The 21,549-nt window shown below is 53.6% G+C and overlaps 1 protein-coding gene across 1 annotated transcript; it reads left to right on the top strand.

The window, feature by feature from the left end:
• The first annotated feature begins 27 nt into the window (after positions 1–27).
• On the top strand, positions 28–19,820 carry TCF25 (transcription factor 25). Its single transcript, XM_030025865.2, has 18 exons — positions 28–240; positions 1,355–1,522; positions 3,828–3,902; positions 5,854–5,978; positions 7,537–7,602; positions 8,745–8,827; positions 9,405–9,535; positions 12,117–12,216; positions 13,142–13,235; positions 14,270–14,362; positions 14,992–15,097; positions 15,492–15,651; positions 16,682–16,769; positions 17,345–17,503; positions 18,169–18,259; positions 18,594–18,673; positions 19,266–19,338; positions 19,574–19,820. The coding sequence occupies exons 1-18, from the start codon at positions 58–60 to the stop codon at positions 19,733–19,735; spliced, it is 2,037 nt and encodes a 678-aa protein (XP_029881725.1). The 5' UTR covers positions 28–57; the 3' UTR covers positions 19,736–19,820.
• Positions 19,821–21,549: the final 1,729 nt, after the last annotated feature.

Here is a 21,549-nt window from a genome sequence, read left to right as displayed (position 1 = left end):
GGACGGCGCAGGCGCGGGGGGAGTGGCCGGCGCAGGCGCAGTGCGTCGCCGGGCTCCATGTCGCGGCGGGCCCTGCGGCGGCTGAGGGGGGAACAGCGGGGTCAGGAGGAACCGGGCCTGGGTGAGCTAGGCCTGGACCCCGGCCCCGAACGCGGTCCGGAGGGGTTGCCGCCACCAGTAGCCGCCGGGAGGGGACAACGTGGGTCGGCCCGCAGCGCTGTCAGCAACCGCTTCGAGCTGGTGAGGGGTGACAGTGGTGGGGGAGAGGTTGGGGCCTGTGGGGTGGTGGTGCCCGGGGTGGGGGGCAGCGGCTGTGGGAGGGGGCAGCTGGGGTGGCAATTACTTGGGGGGACTGGCTGAGGGCTGGCAGTGACTGTGAGGGGCTCAGTTGAGGGCAGTGACTGAGGGGGAGATGGAGGGTGACTGGAGGGAGCGGGGTTGGGGGGGTCTAGGTGGCAGTGACCGAGAGGGGTAACGGTGACCCGTGGGCCGGTGGCAGGGTGGGGGTGACTGAGGTGACAGTTTGCAGGAAGGAGGGAGTGATGTGGGGTCAATGACTGAGGTGGGACTGAGGGGTTTGGGATGGTGCGTGACTGGGAAAGCCTGGGGGAGACTCAGCTGGGGGGTAGGAAAGGGAGGGAGTTGGGGTGGGATGGGGCTGTAGGGAGGTCTTGAGGAGGCAGCAGCTGGGGCTCATCCAGGAGCGAGGCCTGGGAGGGCCTGGGTGGTCTGGGTCTGGATGTTGTCAGAGCTGGGCCTGAGTATCAGGGTGGTCAGACAGTGGGTGAAACCGGTTTTAGGAGTGTTCCTGCCACCTTCCTGGCCCCTCAAGATCCCGGTGCTGGAGGTTGGGGGTCAGGCAGGCCCTGATGGCACAGATGGCTCTTTGGGGTGACAGAGCCTCGTCCTTCCTCTCTGGGCACCTTCGCCAGCCCCAGCGGTTCCCTCTCCTTCCCTGAGGTTTGGCTGTGCAAGCGTAGGCAAGGCTGGTTTTGGAGGCTCTTCCCAAGGGAGAGCAGAGTCCAGATAGGGCCGTGCTTTTTCTGCCGGCCATGCTGTGCAGTGGCTGCGTCGTCGTGGCCCTGTGCTCCCCTGGAGCAAGTCGGTGGGTGCAGGGCTGTTCAGGCACCCACTGGGCGACACGCTTGAAATGAGGGGTCATCCCCATCCGTCTGCTGGAGAAGCCAGTCGGGTGGCTGAGCCCTGCGCCACTTCTGCAACATTTTTCTCTTCTGTTTGCAGGTGGGAGTGGAACAGATGAGATCCCTAGGGAATTCTGTTCCCTGGGTGTGGGAGAGGGCAGCGCGTAGCCCCGCACCAGCTGTTTCTGCAGCTTGTCCGTCTGTTTGCGCAGATCACTGCCGAGGAGTCGGAGGATGAGCCGCTGTCCAGAGAGGAGCGAGCGGATGCCCGGCTCAGCGAGCGGGATGCAGCAGGAGGGAACAATGAAGGGGCTGTAACTGAAGAGACTGAAGGCAATGGGCAGGGAGATGGGGAGGAGGCAGAGCAGCCGGACCAAACGGTAACTAAACCGCAGGGATCTAGCAATGATGGCGGTCACCACGTGAGGTGCAGAGAGAAGGTTTCTTATCTCCCTGTCTCTGTGTGCGCTGAGGAGCTTTGTGGTGATGGACAAGTGTGGTTTTTTCCCCTTGCACCTGGATTTTGTCAGAGGCTGAGGATGTGAGCCTCTGGAGAGGGACGCACACAGGGAGCTTAAATCCAGGTGCTTGGGGCTCCAGATCTGGAGGAGAATGAGCAATGTGGTGCTGAGGGTTGGGTTTGTGCCTAGGATCCAGGGAGATTTTACAGCCACAGAGAGGAGGTTCCTGAGGAAGACCTTGTGCCGTGTCCTCACGAGCACTGAGGCTGGGCAGAGCGAGCGAGAAGGAGAGCACGCTGGGGTTCTGAAAGGGAGATTGGTTCTCTGCTCCCTTCCCTGCACAATTAATTGGGCTCTGCACTGTATGTGGGGCTGGGCTGGTGGGTAAATGCTCCGTGAAGCGTTTGTTTTGGTGTGGATGTTGTGAAGACTCCAAGCAGCGGAAACTAAACACCAAACTTGTTCTTCCCTGTAGTGTTTTCGTGTTGTTTTGTGTTAAGAATTCCTCCTGTAGTCTGTATCAGCTCAGAAGTGTCTCCTTGCAGAAGCACCTAAGGAAAGGGGCACTTCAATTAACGATCTGACATTGCAAGTCTATATCTCACTGGAGATGAGGGTTGGGGGGAGCGAAGGGGGATTGGCCCTCTGGCCTCACCCATTGGGTGTCAGCATTTGGGATGTGTGCCCGTGGGTTTTGGGTGCCAGGTGGTATGGCCAGAGGAGCAAAGACCACTGTCTGTGCACGGTCAAGCTGTGCTGGTGGCCTCAGCCAGCCCAGGGGCTTGGGAATGCTCTGGATGTGTGGTGTGAGCTCTGCTCGGTCAGTCCCTGTGTGAGCAGTGGCTCCAGTGGGCCCTGACCCGGTGAATTTGCTGCGTAAACACTGCAGGGTGCACCAGCCGCTTCTCTCAGCACTTCCCAGGTAGAAATGTGGGAGCCCTCGGCAGGCGTCTCCCTGCCATTTGATAGAGCCAAATCAGGCCTGCATGTTCCCCTGGTTCTGAAATCTACTCGGGAGCTGTGGGATTGTTCTCGTAATGCTGTTATTCACTGTATTATGTGCGTAGATCCTGGAAAGGTGCTTTTTAGCTCTGTACTCCCTGGGGAAGAGCCAGCATGGACAGCAGTGTGTCTGTCCCATTAGGGAATGCCACGCAGCATCGTGAGCTGAAGTAGCTGCATCTGCAGTGAGAGGAGCCTGTATTGTGTGGTGCTTTCAGGCAGGTGTTGGTTTCTGTGAAAATGAGTGACTGATTGTCCTGCTTTCGGCTGAGATAGAGTTAATTTTCTTTCCAGCAGCTGGTATAGTGTTATGTTTTGGGTTCAGTATGAGAAGAATGTTGATAACACACTGATGTTTTCACTCTTGCTAAGTAGTGTTTATACGGAGTCAAGGATTTTTCAGCTTCTCATGCCCAGCCAGCAAGAAGGCTGGAGGGGCACAAGAAGTTGGGAGGGGACACAGCCGGGGCAGCTGACCCAAACTGGTCACAGGGGTATTCCATACCAGGTGACATCATGTCCAGTATATAAACCGGGGGGAGTTGGCTGGGAGTGGGGAGCAGATCACTGCTTGGGAGCTAACTGGTCATCGGTCAGCGAGTGGTGAGCAATTGCATTGTGCATCACTTGTTTTGTATATTCCAATTCTTTTATTATTATTATTATTGTCATTTTATTATTGTTATTATCATCATTATTAGTTTCTTCCTTTCTGTTCTATTAAACTGTTCTTACCTCAACCCATGAGTTTTACCTTTTTCCTTCCGATTTTCTCCCCCATCCCACTGGGTGGGGAGGAAGCAAGTGAGCAGCTGCATGGTGCTTAGCTGCTGGCTGGCGTTAAACCACGACACTGATGAAATTGTCATGCTCACTAGAAAGACAGAAATAAATTTTATCCTAGAGACTGAAGGAGGGCTGAAATGTTTCTTCCACACCTGGCGTTTCTAAACTGTTTCTTGCCTGATTTTGTAGTCTTGGTCATTGATGTGAAAGTCAGCTGAGGTTTAACCCTTATTTTTGTAAACCATTGGTGCTTTACTTCATTTTCTCCTTGTGGCTTAATTTCCACTCGTTGACAAAGTTGAAAGGATGAATATGGCTTTCATTTAAGGGCCCTCCTGGCATGCTGAGCCCTGTGGGAAATGCTTTTCTCCCCACAGAGCTTTCATCCCTGCGCTCTGTGGGCGTGCTCTGACAGCTGTTCCGTTTCTCTTTGCAGCCTGTGTTGAGTAACAAGCCACGAAAGAAAAAAAAGAAAAGGAAAACCAAGAAAACTTCAGCAGGGGAGACTCTGGTATGTCTGCATTTGCTCAGAGTTAGTGACTGTGCTAATTTCTCCATTGGGCTTGATGAAGTAGCAACTCTGAGGCAGTCGCAGAAAGATTTGGAGGGAAAAATGCTCCTTTTTGCATTGTACTCATTTAAAATTACGAAATGGCAATAGCAGCTTTTGACTGTGGTCCTTCAAGCAGCCGGGGCTGGCGCAGCTCTGCTGCAGATGCTTAGGGCTGAAATCCTCACAGCGGCATCTTCTTTCATCTCTGCTTCGAGGCTTCGCACGGGAGGGGGTACAGTGCGAGGAATTTTGCATTTTCATTCTGATTTCCTTGCCCCACTTAGGTAGCTCTCCTGGCTCTGCAGAGCCATACAGAGCTCTCGCTGCCAACCATCATTCATGTTCCCTTCTCCCCTGTGCACCTTCTCTGTAGTTTGACATCTGATAGTTGAATGCTGACAGGAGCTTCTGCTCATGCATTATCGGCAAACGCACTGCCAAGTGCTCTTCCCGCAGGACCTGCTCTGTCCCCTCAGTGGTGAAGGGAGCAAGGGCACGGTGATTGTCTCTGACTAAGCTGTCTACCCCTAGGGAGGTGTGCTTGGAGTGAGAACTTTATCCAGTGTCTCTGTGTGTTGTGGATAAACTATAAGAGACAAATGTGTATGCTTGAATATACTTTACCTACTTGAGCGAGGCTAGGAGACTAAAGGGATTACAGTCATTGGTCTTTTAAATTCAACAGAAATAAAGTTTAAGTGGGAACTAATTTTCTGCTAACGTTTAAGAGTCTTAACCGTTTACTTGGGGGAGATCCTTTTCTAAACATCCTGAGCTGCAGTACGCTGAAGTGCTGAATGGGTGAGCCATGACTCCGGTGTAGGTGCCTGGCTGGCCGCTGCCTCCCTGGGAATTCAGCTGGGTGAGCTCAGAGCGAGTTACTAAGGCAGAGAACCCGATCAAAGAGCCCGTTTCTTCTCCCAGTCCGAGAAAATGAGAAATAGGGTGACAACTGCCAGCTGTAGGCTCTAGGGAGACTTCATACCCAGAAAGAGGCAGTTTGATTTGCTAACTAGAGATAATACTACCTTTGTTCAAGCATTTAAATGCAAAGCACATTATAAACTTCATGTAACCACTCCACGCGGAGTGGCTATATTTAGCTGGAAAAGGCAAGCTTGCAGGGCTGTTTGGGTGTCATGAATGGAATTCTCTGTTCCACCCACGTACATCATGAGGAGGATGTGAAACGGCCACATAAGAAATGCATCACTTGCTATTTGTGGGGAAAAACAGAGGAAAATCAGGATGAAAGTGTTATACAACTGTTGAGTGTGCACTGCTGGATATATTCTTTGGGTTGTTAGAAGATGGGGAGAGTGAGAGTGCAATACATTAGAGCTGGGTTAAAGTCACGCGAGTGATACCTTATTACAAGGGTCACAGCAGTAACTTAGTGTTTCCATGGAAAGTAGATGGTAAAGGCTGATTATTTAAATATTTATGATTAAAATCAGCACCCCAACATTTTATGATATTATAGGGATTGTAGTATAAATAAACCAGACAAAGCACAGCGAAGGCTGGGTAGGAAGGGGCAGACCAGAGACCAGACAGCCTGCCAGCTTTTGCCCACACTAGATATATTCAGCTGCCACGTTCAGACTCATGATGGTGTGAAGAGCAACAGCCCTATGATACCTTGAGCAAGCAGGGAATAGCAGCTAGCCCTTCCGGAGGCAGTTGGGCAGGGAAGGCAGGCTCTGGCGGGGATTCCTGGGGGAATAGAGGGCTGAGCGGAGAGTAGGAGGCCTCAGTAAGAGAATGGTAGGGGCACCAGTGTCGCGCACAGGTCAAGACAAGCTGAAAGACCCGGAGATAGCTGGATGTGATCTCCACTGGGTGACATGTGTGCTGTGGTGACTCATTCTCTAATAACTGCCTTGTCTTTGCCTGTGCCTATCTTAAGGAAGACAATGACCTGGAAGACATCGACAGCCTGCTGGAGAAGATTGAGGATACCAATGGGCTATCACAGCAAACCCAGAGTGGAGTAATCGCTGGCAGCAGGCCTCTGCTCTATGTAGAGCACAGGTAGTGCTTGCTTCCTTCCTGATTTTGGCCTTGGGCGTGACAGGGACATCTGTTCCCCTGAGGAAGGGAGTTGGGAAGACTCCCAGTGTGATCTGGCCATGAATGCAGGACCTTGCTTGAAAGGGGTTGTGGTAATGGTTGTGTACAGCCCTGTTTCTAACCATTGCTCTTGGAGCTGTGTTCAGTTTTGAGCGGTGACTGGTATTGTCTGCAGTCAAGCCTGGTTTGAGTGGGCATCTGGACCAGATTAACCTCCAGAGGTGCCTTCCAGCCTAAAATACTCTGTGACTCTGTAGGAGAATCTCTGCAGAGCTGCTGAGAGCCCTGGTGCCTAAAGCTTTGCAATCAAACTCACCTGGCCAGGTGACTGGCTGCATTCAGACCGGGTGCTGTGAGCAGCAGGCCCCAGTACAGCATGTGCTGTGCAGTGCCAGGAGCTAATTTCACCAGGAAAGCAAGTTAGACTTGTCTAACCTTTCCCACATGTCACCATCAACAAAGTGGACTATGTGCCAATAGTGTCCAAGAGCTGGAGAACAAATCTGCCTCCGACTTGAGATCTGTAACATCTGGGCCTGTATTGCACTGGGAAACCTGTTAGGAATGGGCCGGCTGCTGTGTCCAGCGTATTTCAGAGCCCTGGGCTAGCGCAGACACTGGCAGCTCTTTCTGGTTTTGGAGAAAACATTTAAACTTGTAGCTGGGACAACTTATCAGTCCCGGTTTTGAAACCTCCAGTCATGCTGCATCAAAACTGAGTCTAGGCTGGTGGGCACTCAGTGCTAGCGTAGCCTGTTCAGGGACACTGCAGTAAAGGCAGAATGTTTGTTTACCTAGAGGTGGTTTTAAATTTTGGTGACTTCTCTGGTCAAGTAAACATTATTAAGAAACCTTTGAGAGCTGGATAATCTCTGAGCAGGTGAGGGTTAGCAGTGCTGGATCTCAGCCTTCCCACTCCCTCTCTTCAAGCCCTGCTCACTGGACAACAGAGAGAAACCCCTCTCAAATACGCCTCCCTTCTCTGGGCCAAATGTTAGATCAAGAAAACTGTAGGTATTGTCATGCTTTGATACAAGATCTTTGTATTAAAAAAAGTATTCTAATCCTTGCCAGCCTCCATGCAGTGGTTAGGGTGCTTGCCCCGAACTGCAGGCTGCCAGTGCTGGACTCGGCAGCAGGTACCTCGTGTTTTCCACGCACATGTACCCCGAGCGTGCACTCCTGAGCAGAGGCTGTCCTTAGAGTATCCCAGACTAAGGCCCCAGCTGCCCTGGAGAGGGCAGCAGAAGTATTCCCCAGCTCAGCACCGGCTTTGGAGCAGAGCACGAAGGAAGCCTGTGTCTGATTGAACAGGGCTTTCAATGCCTCCTGTTCTGACCATTTTTAGTCTCTTTTCTGTGTGTTGTGTCCGATCAGTGGTGCGTGTGAGAGGTCGGGGGCTTGGCCAGAGACAGTTTGAGGTACAGAGCACTTGGGGTTGATGGAGAGGACTTGAGTGTGAGACTTTTGGCTATGTTTAACTGACACTAGCTTTTCTTTCTCGTTTCAACCTTCTCAGAAACTTGAACCCAGAGAATGAGTTGAAGAGATACTTTGGGGCTCGCACTGTTCTTGGTGAACTGAGGTTAGTCCAGAATTTCATATTAAACCCTTTCAAAGTCTGAGTTGGTGTGTCTGTCCTTCCCTTGGTACAGCTTACTGAGTCCCCCGTGCCACACCTGGGCAGGGAATCCAGGGTTCAGGGTATCTTACTTATGTAGTAGTCACTTGTTGGGACAGGAGAATATTTTTTTGTGATATATGTGAGGGGGGGAGTAAGAGTTCTCCAGGCTTTTGCTAGCATTTGCTTTTTCTTCTGCTAATTTCCCCTTGCATTTACTGTTAAAACAGCCTTCTAAAGTCCTTTCACTCAAATTCATAGAATACAGACTCTTAGATTTTTTTTTTTTCTTTCTCCAGCATTTGTCTCTTGTTGCTATTCCAAAGTCTCCGATGTCTTACAAAGCGGACCCTGAATGCTTTCCAGGGGGTCTCATGCATGTGCTTTCAGGGGCCCAGGAAACCTACTACTTCTTAGGTGTGAGGTCTCTATGCAGTTATCCATTGCACTGTGGTCAGTGTTAGCCAGAAAGTTCCCACTTTCATGAGCTGGTTGAAAAATGTACACGTAAGAAGGGTATAAGCTCAGAGCAGTGATGGTGGAAGCAGAAGCCTTCTCTGAGAGAGTCCGTGGAAGAATATTTAGTGCTTGAGGAAGAAGCAGCAGTCCCTTACTGAGGAGACATGACTTTCTTAGGGTAGCCTTGATTTCTGAATTCCTCCTGCCCTGAACCAATAAATTGGTTGCATTTGTGAGTATGGCTTAAACTAGATCAGTTGACATTTGAAGGCACTGCTGGGAAGAGAGATGAGTCAGAGGGATATGGGGCTCTCTTAATTGGACCTGGGAAGCTGTTTGAAGCAAAGAGGCAGCTGAGAATTTGGCAGGAATAAAAACAGGGGAGAGAAGCTATTGAAGTGGAAATGCTGGAGGCACTGGCTGGCCCAAAGAGGAATGGTTCAAGTAAGGCAGAGCCTGAGCAAAGGTATGTTGTGTCTTGAAGGCAAACATGTTAAAGCTCTGGGCAAAAGCTCCGTGTGGCAGGGCTGCAGCTAGGGGAGAAGTTGGGTCTCTTCTTCCCTGAATCATACTTTTTCTGGCTGGTTTCAGCCCTCCTCATTCTGTTAGTACAGAGAAATCGTGACCTGTTGTGTTTATGTCCCTAGGCCAAGGCAAAGGCAGCGCCAGTATGTCCGCAGCATGTGGCTGACGGCTCCCAAGAACACCTGGCCACGCTACAGCAAAACAGGTGAGGCTTTCAGTGCCACCTCCTGAAGCACCGTGCTGCCGCTAGCTGACGGGGCACGTCAGTCCCGTGCCTGTATTGGCACGGACGGCTGCTCCTGCCAGCCTGGCTTTCCTACAGCCTCAGCGCACAGAAACTGGAGCTGCTCTCATCAGCTGCCAGGCACGGGCTTTGCACTGGCTGATGGAGAAAGGGAACTGCTCGTCAGCTGATGGAAGTACCTCCTTTCTCAACAGGGAGAACTCTGTCATATCGTATCTTAGCATTTGAGGGGGTTTTTGTCCCCTTACTGGAGGTAGCAGGTGATGAGTACTTCCCTTCTTAACAGCAGTATTGCCGGATAATGAGAAATATCTGTGGGGAGAGAAAGCTGCCTGGGCTTCTTGGGTGGGTTTTGGACTTTGACTCATGAGAGGAGGGAAAGGAGTGAAATTCTCTGGTTGTTTCTGAAAACATGTCTGGCTTTGGACCCAGTGATGTGAATGAACTTTCTGTGTGATAAGACAGCAGAAGAGCTTCTCTTGCCGCTGTGCTCGCAGGCTGGCAGCAGTGGCACCCACATCTCCCATGCACCTTGTAGGTATTACCATGCAGCTGGTGGACACCAGGAGAGGAGTGCAGTACTTCACGTTCGAGCACCATCGCGAGTACCAGCAAGTGCAGTTCAAGTTCCTGGATGCTGTAGAGTCCATGGACCCCAACAACATTGTGGTATGTTGTGAAGTTGGGTTGCCCATGCTGTTGCCTTCTGCATTCCTGCAGCCCCTTTCCCTGACAGGGGAGGTGGGCTGATGCATCCCAGTGCTCTTTTTTTGCGAGTCTCATTTTGAGCAGTAGAGCCCTGTGTCCCCTGTATGGTGGGCAAGGCAGCGTTGCTTTCTGAGCTCTGCTTTCACATTACGGATAAGTGACCACCCTGGTGCAAATGAGGTCCAGTGGCTGGTGGCCAAGCCTCGGTGGCTCTGCCGGAGAGCTTGCCAAGTAGCCATCTAGAAGAGGAGCCTGCAGGAACTGACCGTTTGGCTGAAAGTGTAGAGATAAAGCTCCCTTGTCTCAGCTCTTCAGCTGGGAAGGGAGAAATATTGTATAAACCGATCTTTAAATGGGAATCTAAACTAACAGCTGTTGTATTTATAAACTCTTGCATGGATGAAAAATGTGTCTTTTCTTGGTATTTCAGCAAAACAGTCTTTGTGTTGAAAGTTCTTCATGCGTGTCCAAGCTCATTAAACTGTATGGTAACATTTATAGTTTGTAGCGATAAGCAACAGTAAAATTGAACCATAAATGCGGTATTTTTACTCTGAAAACCCTGGCCACATGAGCTCAGAGACACGCCCTGGAGAAGTTTCTTAAAGAGGCCATTGTCTACTAAATAAAGTTTACTTCCTTCTGCTTTCCCACCCTCTGCTCATGGCCACTGCTCTCTCCAGCTCAGCAATTCTGCCTGGTGACTGGACTGAGGGATTCACATTAGATGATGCAAGGTAATTCCTATGCAGCAGTGATCAACCTGAGAGCCAGCGTCCTAAGGACAGCTCAAACATGGTCTCACACTGCTGTGCAGAGCAGGACAGGTTTTCCGTGGTACATTTTAGTCTTTATGCTCTGTCCTTGTTAAGTGGGTCTGGCTACATTTGAAGATATTCCTACAGGTTTAGTCTTCCACTTTTCTATTAAGGGTAAAATCTAACAGATGGGTTTGCTGATACCAGAAGTACTTCAAACCCCCAAGCAGTTTATCTGTGATAACCACAGTCTCAACGTAGCTGGAGCCCAGATCTGCCTTGCTGCTGTGGTTTCAGCATGAAAAACATTATTTTTTTGGGGGGGGGGGGGTCCTGCTCAGTGAGTGTTTTTTCTGCTCTTGCTAGTGGGTTAAAAGGGTCTTGCTGGTGAAGTTGTAAAGTGCGTGAAGAGTACTTTTTCCCATCACAATGACCCTAGGTGCTCCATCCCTTCCGAAAAGGAGGACTAGAAAGGAACTTAAGAGCAAGCAAGGAAGGGGTAGAATGTCAGGCAAGTGGCACAGACGCAAAGGTCCTGGGCTGGGACAGCCTAGAGCATAAAGGCTTTGTACTGCAGGTGGTCACGCTGGCCACCATCCTGCAGATGTGCAACTTCTGGTGCTTTTGAAGCTGTATTTTTCAGTTTTTTGGGGAAAAAAAAAATCCCAAAACTAAACCGTGAGGAGATTTGAAATAGCTTCAGTATTTTCATATTGAAACTGAGTTTTAGGTACTTGGAAAAAGTAGCCCGTTTATAATGTAACTGGTGAATGCAGAGGTTTTTCAGGTGTGGTTAAACTTCTGAAGCCTGGAAAAAGATGTTTTTAATCCATTACCATTCAGGAGCTGGATCCTGGAATTGTACTAGATGTGTCAAAATGTCCTCTCAGTACTCAGAGGAAGCAAAAGCCTGATCAAATGCTCAGAATTCTTAAGGGGTAAAGAATAAAACAAAAATGTAATTATGCCTGCTGCCTGCATCTGGAATATTGCATGCAGTTCTGGGCCCTCACCTTCAAAAGGATATGGTGGAGCTGGGAGAGATTCAGAGGAGGACAGCAAAGATGATCAAAGGCCTGGCATGGCCTCAGCGCTGGAAAAGCTGGGTTGGCTGGGACAGCACTGGGAGGGAGCTGCCTGAGGGAAGCTGCAGTCGAGGGCTCAGATCCTGTATGGGGTGGGGAGAGATCTCTCTGCTGTCCCTTCCAACACAGGGACAGAGCTGGCAGGCTGGGATTAAAGGAAGTTCTTTGCATTGTGTGGTTAAGCGATGGCTTTCTGTATCGCAGAGCTGGGGTGCTGGAATGGTACCTGGGTCAGTAAGTGAACAAATTCACGAGACGAGACACCATTAATACCAATGGCGTCTTTGACAGTGGGGGTCCCTGAACCCCTAAAGTTTGGCAGCTTAGAGTGTGCTGGAGTAGTCACGTGTGCCCAGCTTTGTGCCCTCTTTCCCAGGCGTCTGCTTTTAGAGACGATGAGAGATGGACCCCTACTGTGACCCAGTGTGACTGTTCTTAGGTTCTTTTAATCCATAGTTTTAGCCTTTCAAGTAAGGTGCGTCCCGAGCCTCGCACTACAGTCTGAGCATTGGCTCTCTGATGGTGTGGGACAGGATTTCTTCACCTTCAGGCCCAGGGGCAAGAACAGCTCCTTTCTCTTATGCGCGGTGTCAGGACATTTGCCTCCCTGCCACGCTTACAGAGCTTGCCTCGTAGGCAGAGTGCATGAGAAACCAGTGATTTGTGCCATCGTGTAATCAAGCTCATGCTCTTCTGTAGCTGCTGCTTCAGATGAACCCATACCACGTGGACTCCCTTCTGCAGCTCAGCGACGTGTGCCGGATGCAGGAGGATCAGGAGATGGCCCGTGATCTCATAGGTAAGAGCTGAGGTGAGAAGCAGATGTCCTGGCGTGAATTAGTAATCAAAGGCTTTTGGTTCAGTTTTGGTTTCGTTTCAACAGAGAAGCAGCAAACCAGAACGGTTGGTTTGGCTCCCCGTCTGTGACTCTGGGGCCGTGAGCGCTCAGCCTTACGTGATCCTGCAGACCAGCAACTTTTGCTGGAGGCTTTTAAATAGAGCCGGACTTGTTTGTCTGGGGCAAAGCACATCAGCGTTCACCTTCAAAATGAATGGAAGGATTGTCTGGTTGTGGCGGGGTCCCACCTGTAGGACATCCCTTGCAGGAGGAGGGTCTGATTTAGTAGCTATGAGATACAACAGTGTGAGGGGCTGCTCCAGGAAGCGTACCCCATCTGCGGGGAGCCTGCCCAACCCTCCGGGCCAGCCTGCCTTGCCTTCCTCCGACCAGCACCTTGCAGCTCAGCATGTTGGGCTCTGATCCTCGGGACACCGCAGGCTGCGAGGGGGGCAGGAGGCGTCCTGGAGAATGGCTGCCCCTCGGACTGCTGTGCTGCAGTCTCGGGTGTCAGATGTGATGTTTGGTAACCGGGACGTGTGTTCTCCAGCATGATAGAAGGGGCCAGAGGCAAAGTGAGGACAGGATCTTTGGCTTCCCTATGTGAAGATAGTTGTGGCAGAGGCATCTGTACCAGCCTCAATCCCAGACCTCCAGAAGAGTTGCTTTTCACAACCAGAGCATGATCAAATGCCTGCAGACGGGAACATGGCTTGTTTGCCTGGGTATCACGTACTCTGAAGTAGTTTTGTGCATGGCTAGAGTGTGAACAAGCTTATTTCATGGGTGCCAGAGCTCTCACTTATCAGTGTCTTCTGGGGTAAATCTGAGCTGCGTGGCGTGCCGGGGTGGTGGCGTGCCTTGACACTGTCCTTGCTGTCTGCAGAGCGGGCGCTGTACAGCCTGGAGTGCGCCTTCCACCCTGTCTTCAGTCTCACCAGTGGGACCTGCAGGCTGGACTACCGGCGGCTGGAGAACAGGTAGGCGGCACGCCTGCCTGCCCCGTGTCTGCCAGAGAGCTGTTGCGGCGTGCCCTGGCCTACTTTGGCCACAGAGACCCAGATTCACAATGTCTGCTGCGTCATCTGTGCTGGCAAGTGGTGGCAGGGGGACCTTGAATGTCCCTCTCTGTCAGAACAAGCTCTGCTGCTTGGCAGTCAGTGGCAGTGCCCCTCAGCAAAGCAGCAGCAGGGCTCCTGAGGTGGGGTACCAGCAGCTCTTGCACTGAGGTTTCTTTGCAAAGCATCCTCTTTCCCAAGGGATTCCTTATTGGAGCGTTAACTCTTCCTCCCTGTCACATCCTTCTCCTGCAATTAGTACCCGTTAGCCCAAAATGGTACTTATTTTTGTCACAAAAACACTCGCTGCGTGTTTATGGCTGTGCTTGGTCACTTGTGTGCTGCTTGCCTGGCCTTCATCCCCAGCACTCGTGCTGCTCCCGGCCCGGCGCTTTAAATAGTGACAGCTCTGCAGCTGCAGGGAAAGGTGACTTTATTCTGGGAATTTTCCAGTCAGCTGACCCAAGTCATCTCTCCCAAACTGCTGTACCTGGAGGTTGCTCAGATTTCCAGTACCTGCTCACTGTCGGGCTTCATACTGTCTGTGACCTGAATGCTGTGATCTGTAACACCAGTCTGGGCATTAGTCCTCCCCCCGTATGTGTCGTGCACGCTCTGCGTCCCCGTCTCTGTGTGGCTGGGTGGGCTGGGACAAGGGAGGATGCAGACTTTGGGGAGTTACTTGTTTCTCTTGTCCTGAGTTGTCGGCCCCAGTTTGCGGAGCAGGCTGTGGGTTTGCTGTCCTTATGCTTGCACAAAGAGAGTAAAAAAAAAAAGAGATGGGAACATGGGGTGTCTGTGGCACCCTGTACTGCACCAGGCTAGGTTCCCTGGACCCCGCTGGCTGCACAGCGGCACTGATGCTCGGGGGGCAAGGAGCTGGGGCTGTTCTTGAGTGGCACGAGGTGCTTCTCTCCAAATCTGGCTTCTAAACCCTGTTGCTGTTCCCCACACAGGGCTTTCTTCCTGGCTCTCTTCAAGCACCTGATGTTCCTGGAGAAGAGAGGCTGTCCCCGGACAGCCCTGGAGTTCTGCAAGCTGATTCTGAGGTAGGTGCCCCTGCCAAGGGCTGCACCCCATTCCCTGCGGGATGGGGCAGGGCATCTCAGGCTTGGGGAAACACGCTTCCAACAATCCACCGAACATAACCGGCGCGGGCCAAAAACCCCAGAGGTGTACTACTTCTCCCAGGCTCAGTGAGGGCTTGTTTCCACTCCTTACAGATGCGGTGTCACAGGTTAGTTTTGGGCACAGGCTCTTACCTGTGGTCCTGCTTTGGAGAGAGGTGATTGTTGAGGAGGAGGCTTAAACTGATGGGATCAGGGTGGCCCTTGCTCTGGACTGCTGAGCTGTGGGCCTGGCTGGTCCACAGAGCCCAGAGTCTCTGCGGAGCAGATGTACAGCAGCGGCTTCAGCCTGCTCGGTTTGTGGCCATTGATCCTCCTGGGTGGTGACGGGGGCCATCACCCCTCTGCAGGGACGCAAACCAGGCAGGGCGTTGCACCATCACTCCGGCCACGCAGGAACGATCGTGTTCCCATTATCTCCGCTTGCTGAGTCACGGAAGTGCTCTGGATGCTAGTGGGAAAGTCTTGTTTGACTTAGAAATGAGGACAGCTACTTCAGCTTTTGTGACACTGATTTTGTTTCCTCCCCTTGTGCTCACCTCCCTCTGAAGCCTTGATCCAGAGAACGACCCACTGTGTGTGCTGCTGCTGATCGATTTTCTGTCCCTCCGAGCTAGAGAATACACCTTCCTGACCCGCATGTTCCAGGAGTGGGAGGTGAGTTGGCAACAGGCAGCCCTGGCCAGAGAAGGGGCAGAGAGGGGAGAGCTGGTTCCTGGGGCTCTCCCCACCTGGGCTGGCACGCTGTGCCACAGAGCCTGAGGTTTTCGTAAACAGGTTAGCCCTTTGAGGGCTGTCTCACAGCCAGGCTGGCATCCCAACAGCATCAGAATGACCCGTAAAGGCTGGGGTGTTTGTTCTTGTAATCCTGGTACCCTGCAAACAATTGTACGAACTCAAAATTGCTTACTCAGTTGTGGGACCGTCAAGCCAGCAGCTGGAAAGTAACTTAATCCCGCAAGCAAGAAACCCCACCCTGTGTGCAGCCCAGCGACATCGAGATCATTCTGCATAGCATCATTTCTCGGTAAATCTGTCTCTGATCCTGCAGAGTCACCGAAATTTGTCCCAGCTGCCCAATTTTGCCTTCTCGGTGCCGCTGGCCTATTTCTTCCTGAGCCAGCAGGAGGAGCGCTCGGAGCTGGAGCTAAGCCAAGCCCGGGAGAGAGCCGCCCGGCTCATCCAGCTTGCACTGATCATGTTCCCAAGCGGTAAGTCTCTCCCCACCGGTAAGTCCGTCCCCGCAGGCTTTGTCACTGTTTTCATCTGTGAGAGTGAAGGCTGGATCCCAGGGAATCAAATGCAGAGGCAGCAGTTTGCCTGTGGGTTGCAAATGGCGTTTGCCTCTGCCTGTGGGAGATGGGAGTCCTGACTCAGAGGGTGACGGAGCTCGGGCAGACCGGCAGTGGCAGGTACACTGCTCTACCTGCATCTGGTGTGGCAGCGGTGGGATTCAGCCATCCCACCCCCTGCCGTGGCAGGGCCGGCGAGAGAACAGTGGAGCCGGGTAGGGCCCCCGCAGACGTGAGCCGTGTTAGGAAGAGATCAGCGACTGTTCTCCCTGCTGCACACCCTCCTGGGAGCAGCTGATGCCCCTTCATTAGAGATGGTCACGGGCATGCAAGTTGGGGGAGGATGAGAGCTAGAGTCTTGGAGCAGGAAAATGTTTCACCCCAGGGTTCCCCAGACCAGAGACAGCAAGTCTCTCTTGGCTTTCCCTCTGAGGCACTGCTCTGCTTTAGATGTGCTCTCTATGGGCACCCATCACCCTTGCTTTCATCCAGTTGGTGCTGCTGTCCATGAAAGGAGATATATAGCCCCTCTGGGCCCAGAGCAGGGTGTGACTTTATAGGCAGGAATAACCAGCTCTTGAACAGAGGTTTAGTTTGTGTTGGCTGAAACCATCTTTTTTGCTGCTTGTCACGGTGACTGAAATAAAACCCTTGTTCAAGTTCAAAGGCCAGCTGCATTAAGTGTAGAAAATTGCACCTTATTTCACTGGGGGGATAAAAAAGTTTGTTTTTTGTTTACTCTGGATCTGTTTCCATCATCCACACAGAGATCAAAAGACCGCATAACCCCCAGCAGCATCCTCGCACCCTCCTTGCGTGGGTGGTCATTCAGCGCCCCGGTGGGGTGCTGGCTCTCCAGAATGGGGCTATCCCTGCAGCCCTGGCAGTGGTGGCCAGTGGTGCTCCTTGCCAGGCTGTTGAAAGCAAGCTGTCTGACTTTCTCCTGCAGTTCTTATGCCGTTGTTGGATCACTGCAGTGTGCAGCCTGATGCCAGGGTCGCGTCCCATTCCTTTTTTGGGCTGAATGCTCAGATAAGGTAAGCCCTGGAGATGTTCTCAGTAAAGAGAAGGAATTGATTCTGCCGGTAATGGGGCCTTTGCTTGCTCAGGCAGCTAATGGAGTTACAAAGCTGCAGAGGAGAGTATTTGGTTTTCCTGAGTAGGCTGCTAGATGCTTTGATAATGGATTTCCATAATGGCCACCAGATAATGCTAGTGGACCCACCTCACCTTAATGTGGATGGGTCAGAAGTTCATACCGAAGCTTGTTGGTACATGTAGTAAGAGAGAACAATGTGTGCATGCTTTCAGGGCAGGCTGTCTCCTACCAGTCTGGATTTCCCTGACACGTGGTCCTCCTAAACACGCGAGTGGTCTCCCCCTCGGGTCAAGGCAGCATTAACTTTCATCTCATGGCTATGCTTATCCCAAAAATAGATGGAGGCAGAAAAACTGGTGAAGGTAGATGGAAATAGCAAAGCAGGGAGCCTGCGATTCCTCTTTTTGTGTTCTCACGCTGAAGCACAGTGCAGAGACGAGCCCTTGCCAGCTCGCACAGGGACCTGCAGGCGGGAAGGAGGAGAGTGCCCTGAATAACAAGTGTCTCCCATAGCCAGCCTCCCGCCTTGAACCAGCTGACGTCCCTTTACGTGGGAAGGACTCACTCCCTGTGGAAGGACCCAGCCGTCATGGCGTGGCTGGAGACCAACGTCCACGAGGTGTTGCGCATGGTGGATGCCCGGGACCTGCTGGTGGAGGAGTCTGAGCACAAGTGAGTGCGCCCGGTGGAGGTGAGCGGCTCTTGTACCAGGCATGGGTGCTGAAACATGGGGACAGAGCGGGCCGAAGGGCTCTGCAGACAAGAGGAGCTTTGTCCTGGGCTGCAGCGGTGCTGGGGCTTGCTCAGAGCCCCACGTCTGCCAATCTGATGGTGGCTGCTGATGCCAGGGGTTACACCGTGGGGCCAGGAAGGCAGAGGCTTCTCCCTGCTTTGCACAAACATGAATGAAGAGCTGCGGGTTTCGCTCACTGGGGAGTGTGTGCTGTGCTGGCTTCCCCCAGCCTCGGCCATTGCCTGTGCCTTGGAAATCGCCTGGAGAGGGCGGAGGGGTTGCTGCTGGTTGGGAAGGGCACGGATGGCTGCACAGCTCGGGCATTTATTGCACAGGGCAGGTTAGTGCTTAGAAACACTTTCCAGCTCTGAGAAGCAGAAGAGAGAGGCATTAGGTACAGTGTCCCTGAGCTGTTCTGCTCTTTCCTCCGGAGGTCAGCAGCTGCCAAGTGACTTTGGCTTAGCTATAGGCCAGCTCCGTCCGATACAGCGCATCCCCCCAGAGCCAGGGATGAAGCTGACGATGCACCTAGAGAAGCAGAAATGGAAAGCTGGCTATGCTGAGGTGTGCTCAGTGCAATCCTCTGTCCCCCTCCCTGCTTTAGGAGGAAGATGCGGTACCAGAGCGCACCCAGGAATATCTACCGGCACATCATCCTCTCAGAGATGAAGGAGGCCACGGCAGCGCTGCCTCTGGTGAGGGGCCCTGGCGGGGCACAGGCAGTGCCGCTGCGTGCGGCGTGACGGCACTTGCATCCATGCCATGCGTGCGGACACTGGGCACGTCTTAAACCCCAGCCACCAGCAAGAAGTGTCCGGCTGACCTCAAAGTGTCCTCTCTGTATGCATGGCTTCCCGGGGCGACACACGGGGGTGCGTGTGTGGGCAGGCCAGGCTGCAGCTGGTGCCCAGCTCTGCTGCGCTCCCCGAGACAAAGGGCCGTCCCGCTGGTCCGACCATCTCTCTGCCTCGGTGTTTGCTGCTGCTGGTGACGCAGCCTTCACCCCTTCTTTCTTCTTCCTCCCCGCAGGAGGTGACCTCGCAGCCTGTGATGGGGTTTGACCCCTTACCTCCTTTGGACTCCATCGTTTCCTACACCAGACCAGAAAGGTACCTTCACCACCCCTCGTTTCTGCGCTGGCACAGCCAGCATGTTCCTAACACGCCCTCAGCCCCGGGCCTGGGTGCCTGTGGGTGCTCAGAGCTGATGTCCTCCTCCATCTTGGAAGAAGAGCAGCCTGGCTTGCGGTGCTCGCCGACAGGCAGAGCGTACAGGCAGGACTGGTCCTGCCGCTTTTCCTTGGTGGTCACCGTCGGAGGCGGCAGCTGTTCACAGCCATTAAGGCAAAGGCCACTGAAAAACTTTGGCTGTGTCTTAACTGAGGTGGTTTGGGGTAAAGACAGGTTTAAGTGCAGCCAGCTGTGGTGCGCACAGACCATTGAGGTGACGCCCATACGTTTCTTATGCACTGACCCAGCTCAGAAGAAACCTGGTAGTGCTTCTAATGGCTGCTTTGCCCAGAGGCTGGCCAGCTGCTGGCTGCCTGGTGTGAGAAATCCCGAAGAACCCCCCCGGTACGCTGCTTCGGGGCTGGCTCAGGAGGGCCCGTGTTCTCTCCAGCATCTCTGCGCTGCCTCAGCCCCAGCGAGAGGTCAAGTACCAAGTTGCCCCCTTAACCATGGTGTGACTTCTGTCTTTCAGAACGAATCATCCATCCAACGAAAGCACTTTATCTCTCTTCTTCCGATCGCTGTTGCCAAATTTTAACTTGCAGGTATGTGCAGTCAGCTGCTGTAGGCAGATCAGAGCGCACTTTTGCTGTTGGTACACCGAAGTTCCCACTGCACAGTGTTTCTGCAAAGGGAGTGGCTCTTGGCATATGCAGTGTGTAAACGTCAGGTTGCAGAGCAGCCTGATGCTTTTTGGCAAGCGGCATTGTCTTTCTCCCTGCCTGCTGCAGACAGGCAGGCAGCTCCCTGCCTGGCCGCTCCAGCTCTCCTCTCTTGCAGGGGGACATCAGGCACGACGGGGATGAAGAGGCTGGAGCAGGGCAGGACCTTAACCAGGGGGTGAACAGGCTCATGGCAGCCATGCGGGACATGCTGGCGAACATCCAGTTTCAGGAACCCCCCCGAGACGACAATCCCGAAGGCGACGGGGACTGGGACTGAGTCGAGAGTGTGCATCTCCCCCCAACCCTCTGTAATCACCCCCCGCCGACTTGTGTCGCACTCCAATAAAGTCACACAAACCCCAGGCGCCCGCTCTTGCTGTGGGGATGGGCTCTGTCTGGGGGTGGGGGGGGGGCTGCCACCGTGGGCACCTTTCGCATCTCTCGGCGGGGGGGGCGAGGACTGTCTGAACGAGGCAGGACTAATCTACAGCAGCTGTCCCTCGGCCCCAAGTCAGCTTAGTCCCCTTCTGGCCTCCTCCAAGCACGTTTGCTGTCCCATTCATTCCCTTGCCTGCTCTTCTCCTGGTCTTGTGTTTAATGGCCGGAGGCTTTTTTTGCCCTCTCCTGTGACTCCTGAACCGTGGTTGCCCTTTGTGCTTCCCCCAGCCTGAAGCCTCCTTCCCTCCACGAAATGCTCCAGGCCCTGACGTGGGACCTTCCAGCTTGCCGTTGATGGGCTCGGGGTCCCCGCTCCACTGCCGCAGCTCTCCCTGCGCTACCGTAGGTGTGTGGGGAGCGGTTCTTCCTTGTGCTGGGAGCAGAAAGGATCCCCTCCCCTGCCTCTATTTTCTCCTTCCATCCCTTGTTTCCCCACCTTCACCTTGTAGAGCCAGCAATGAGGTCAGCTGCACTCAAACCCTTAACTCGTCCTCGCTGCCCGCAAAGCTTTTTCCTTTTTCTGCTGTGTAACGGTGTATATGTGGCTCTAATGCTGAGCCAGGCTGCGCTGCCCGGAATAAATCCTCCCCCCCTTCTGCAGCGCTCGCTGTGTCCATTCCCCGGGGAGCAGTGTGGATCTCCGGGGGCTTGGTGGGGATGGGGACGGGGCAGGCCGGCCGGAGCCCTGGGGTCTGCAGCGCAGACCCCAGGGCTCCGGCCGGCCTGCCCCGTCCCCATCCCCGCCGGCGCATCCAAATCCCGTGGCACAGGACCCCCATCCGCTCCCCTGTGCCTTGCGTTCCCTTTGCTTGGATTTGCAGACTTGGCGTTTTCTAGCTCTGTTCTCAAAGCCTCTGTTGATAAAGCTAAAAATTCATGGCACGTACCAGCGCGCTCTTTAGCCGAGCAGCAGCCGGGAAGGGGGGAAGCCGGTGGCTGTTGGTCCGGATTCCTCCTGCTTGCGTTTCCGCGGGGATAAGTGGTGTTTTGCTGCTCCTCACCCGACACCGGGGCTGCACGTGCACCAGCTTCGGCTCGACACGCGGCACGCGTTGGCCGTAACTCCCTGCCGTACTGGCACTCAGTGCGAGCAAGGCACCATGGCAGCCTGGGACCCCATTCCCAGCGCATCCAGCTGAGCCGCTTTCATCTGTGCCGGAGCCGTGGGGTGCTCTGTGCCACAGGGAAGGGTTCCCGGCACCCCGCGGGAAGGAGCGGAAGCGGTCAGTGGGAACGACCGCGGGATCGGCCTTTTCATGCAGCCGTGAATGGCTCTTTGGCAGCTGAGCGGCTCCAGGCATCAACACCAACCAAAGGCACATGATGGTCAGATGGGTCCCGCGTCCCCCAGCCTGCCCGGGCTCCCTCCGGCACCGGGCTTTGCCGGGGTGCAGGCATGGCATCGCATTTAATCGTGCCTTTGATGATCCCTATCGGACCCATCGCTCACCCCGTGGCAAAATACCTTCCCTGGGGCCAGGCCAGGCTGGTGGGTCTGATGGGGATCCCGGCCCCACGCACGGGGATTGGGAGGGGCGCTTGGGCGCCTGCAATGAGGAGGGTCCCACCAGAGTCCCCAAGGTGCGTGGACACCGCAGGGCACACGGGACCCCAGTGTCTGCAGACTCTCCCCCCAGGGCACGTGGACCCGCC

The sequence above is a fragment of the Aquila chrysaetos genome, chromosome 9 (genome assembly GCF_900496995.4).
Source record: "Aquila chrysaetos chrysaetos chromosome 9, bAquChr1.4, whole genome shotgun sequence".
Classification (NCBI taxonomy): Eukaryota; Metazoa; Chordata; class Aves; order Accipitriformes; family Accipitridae; genus Aquila; species Aquila chrysaetos.
This window is presented reverse-complemented; position numbering and strand designations above follow the sequence as displayed.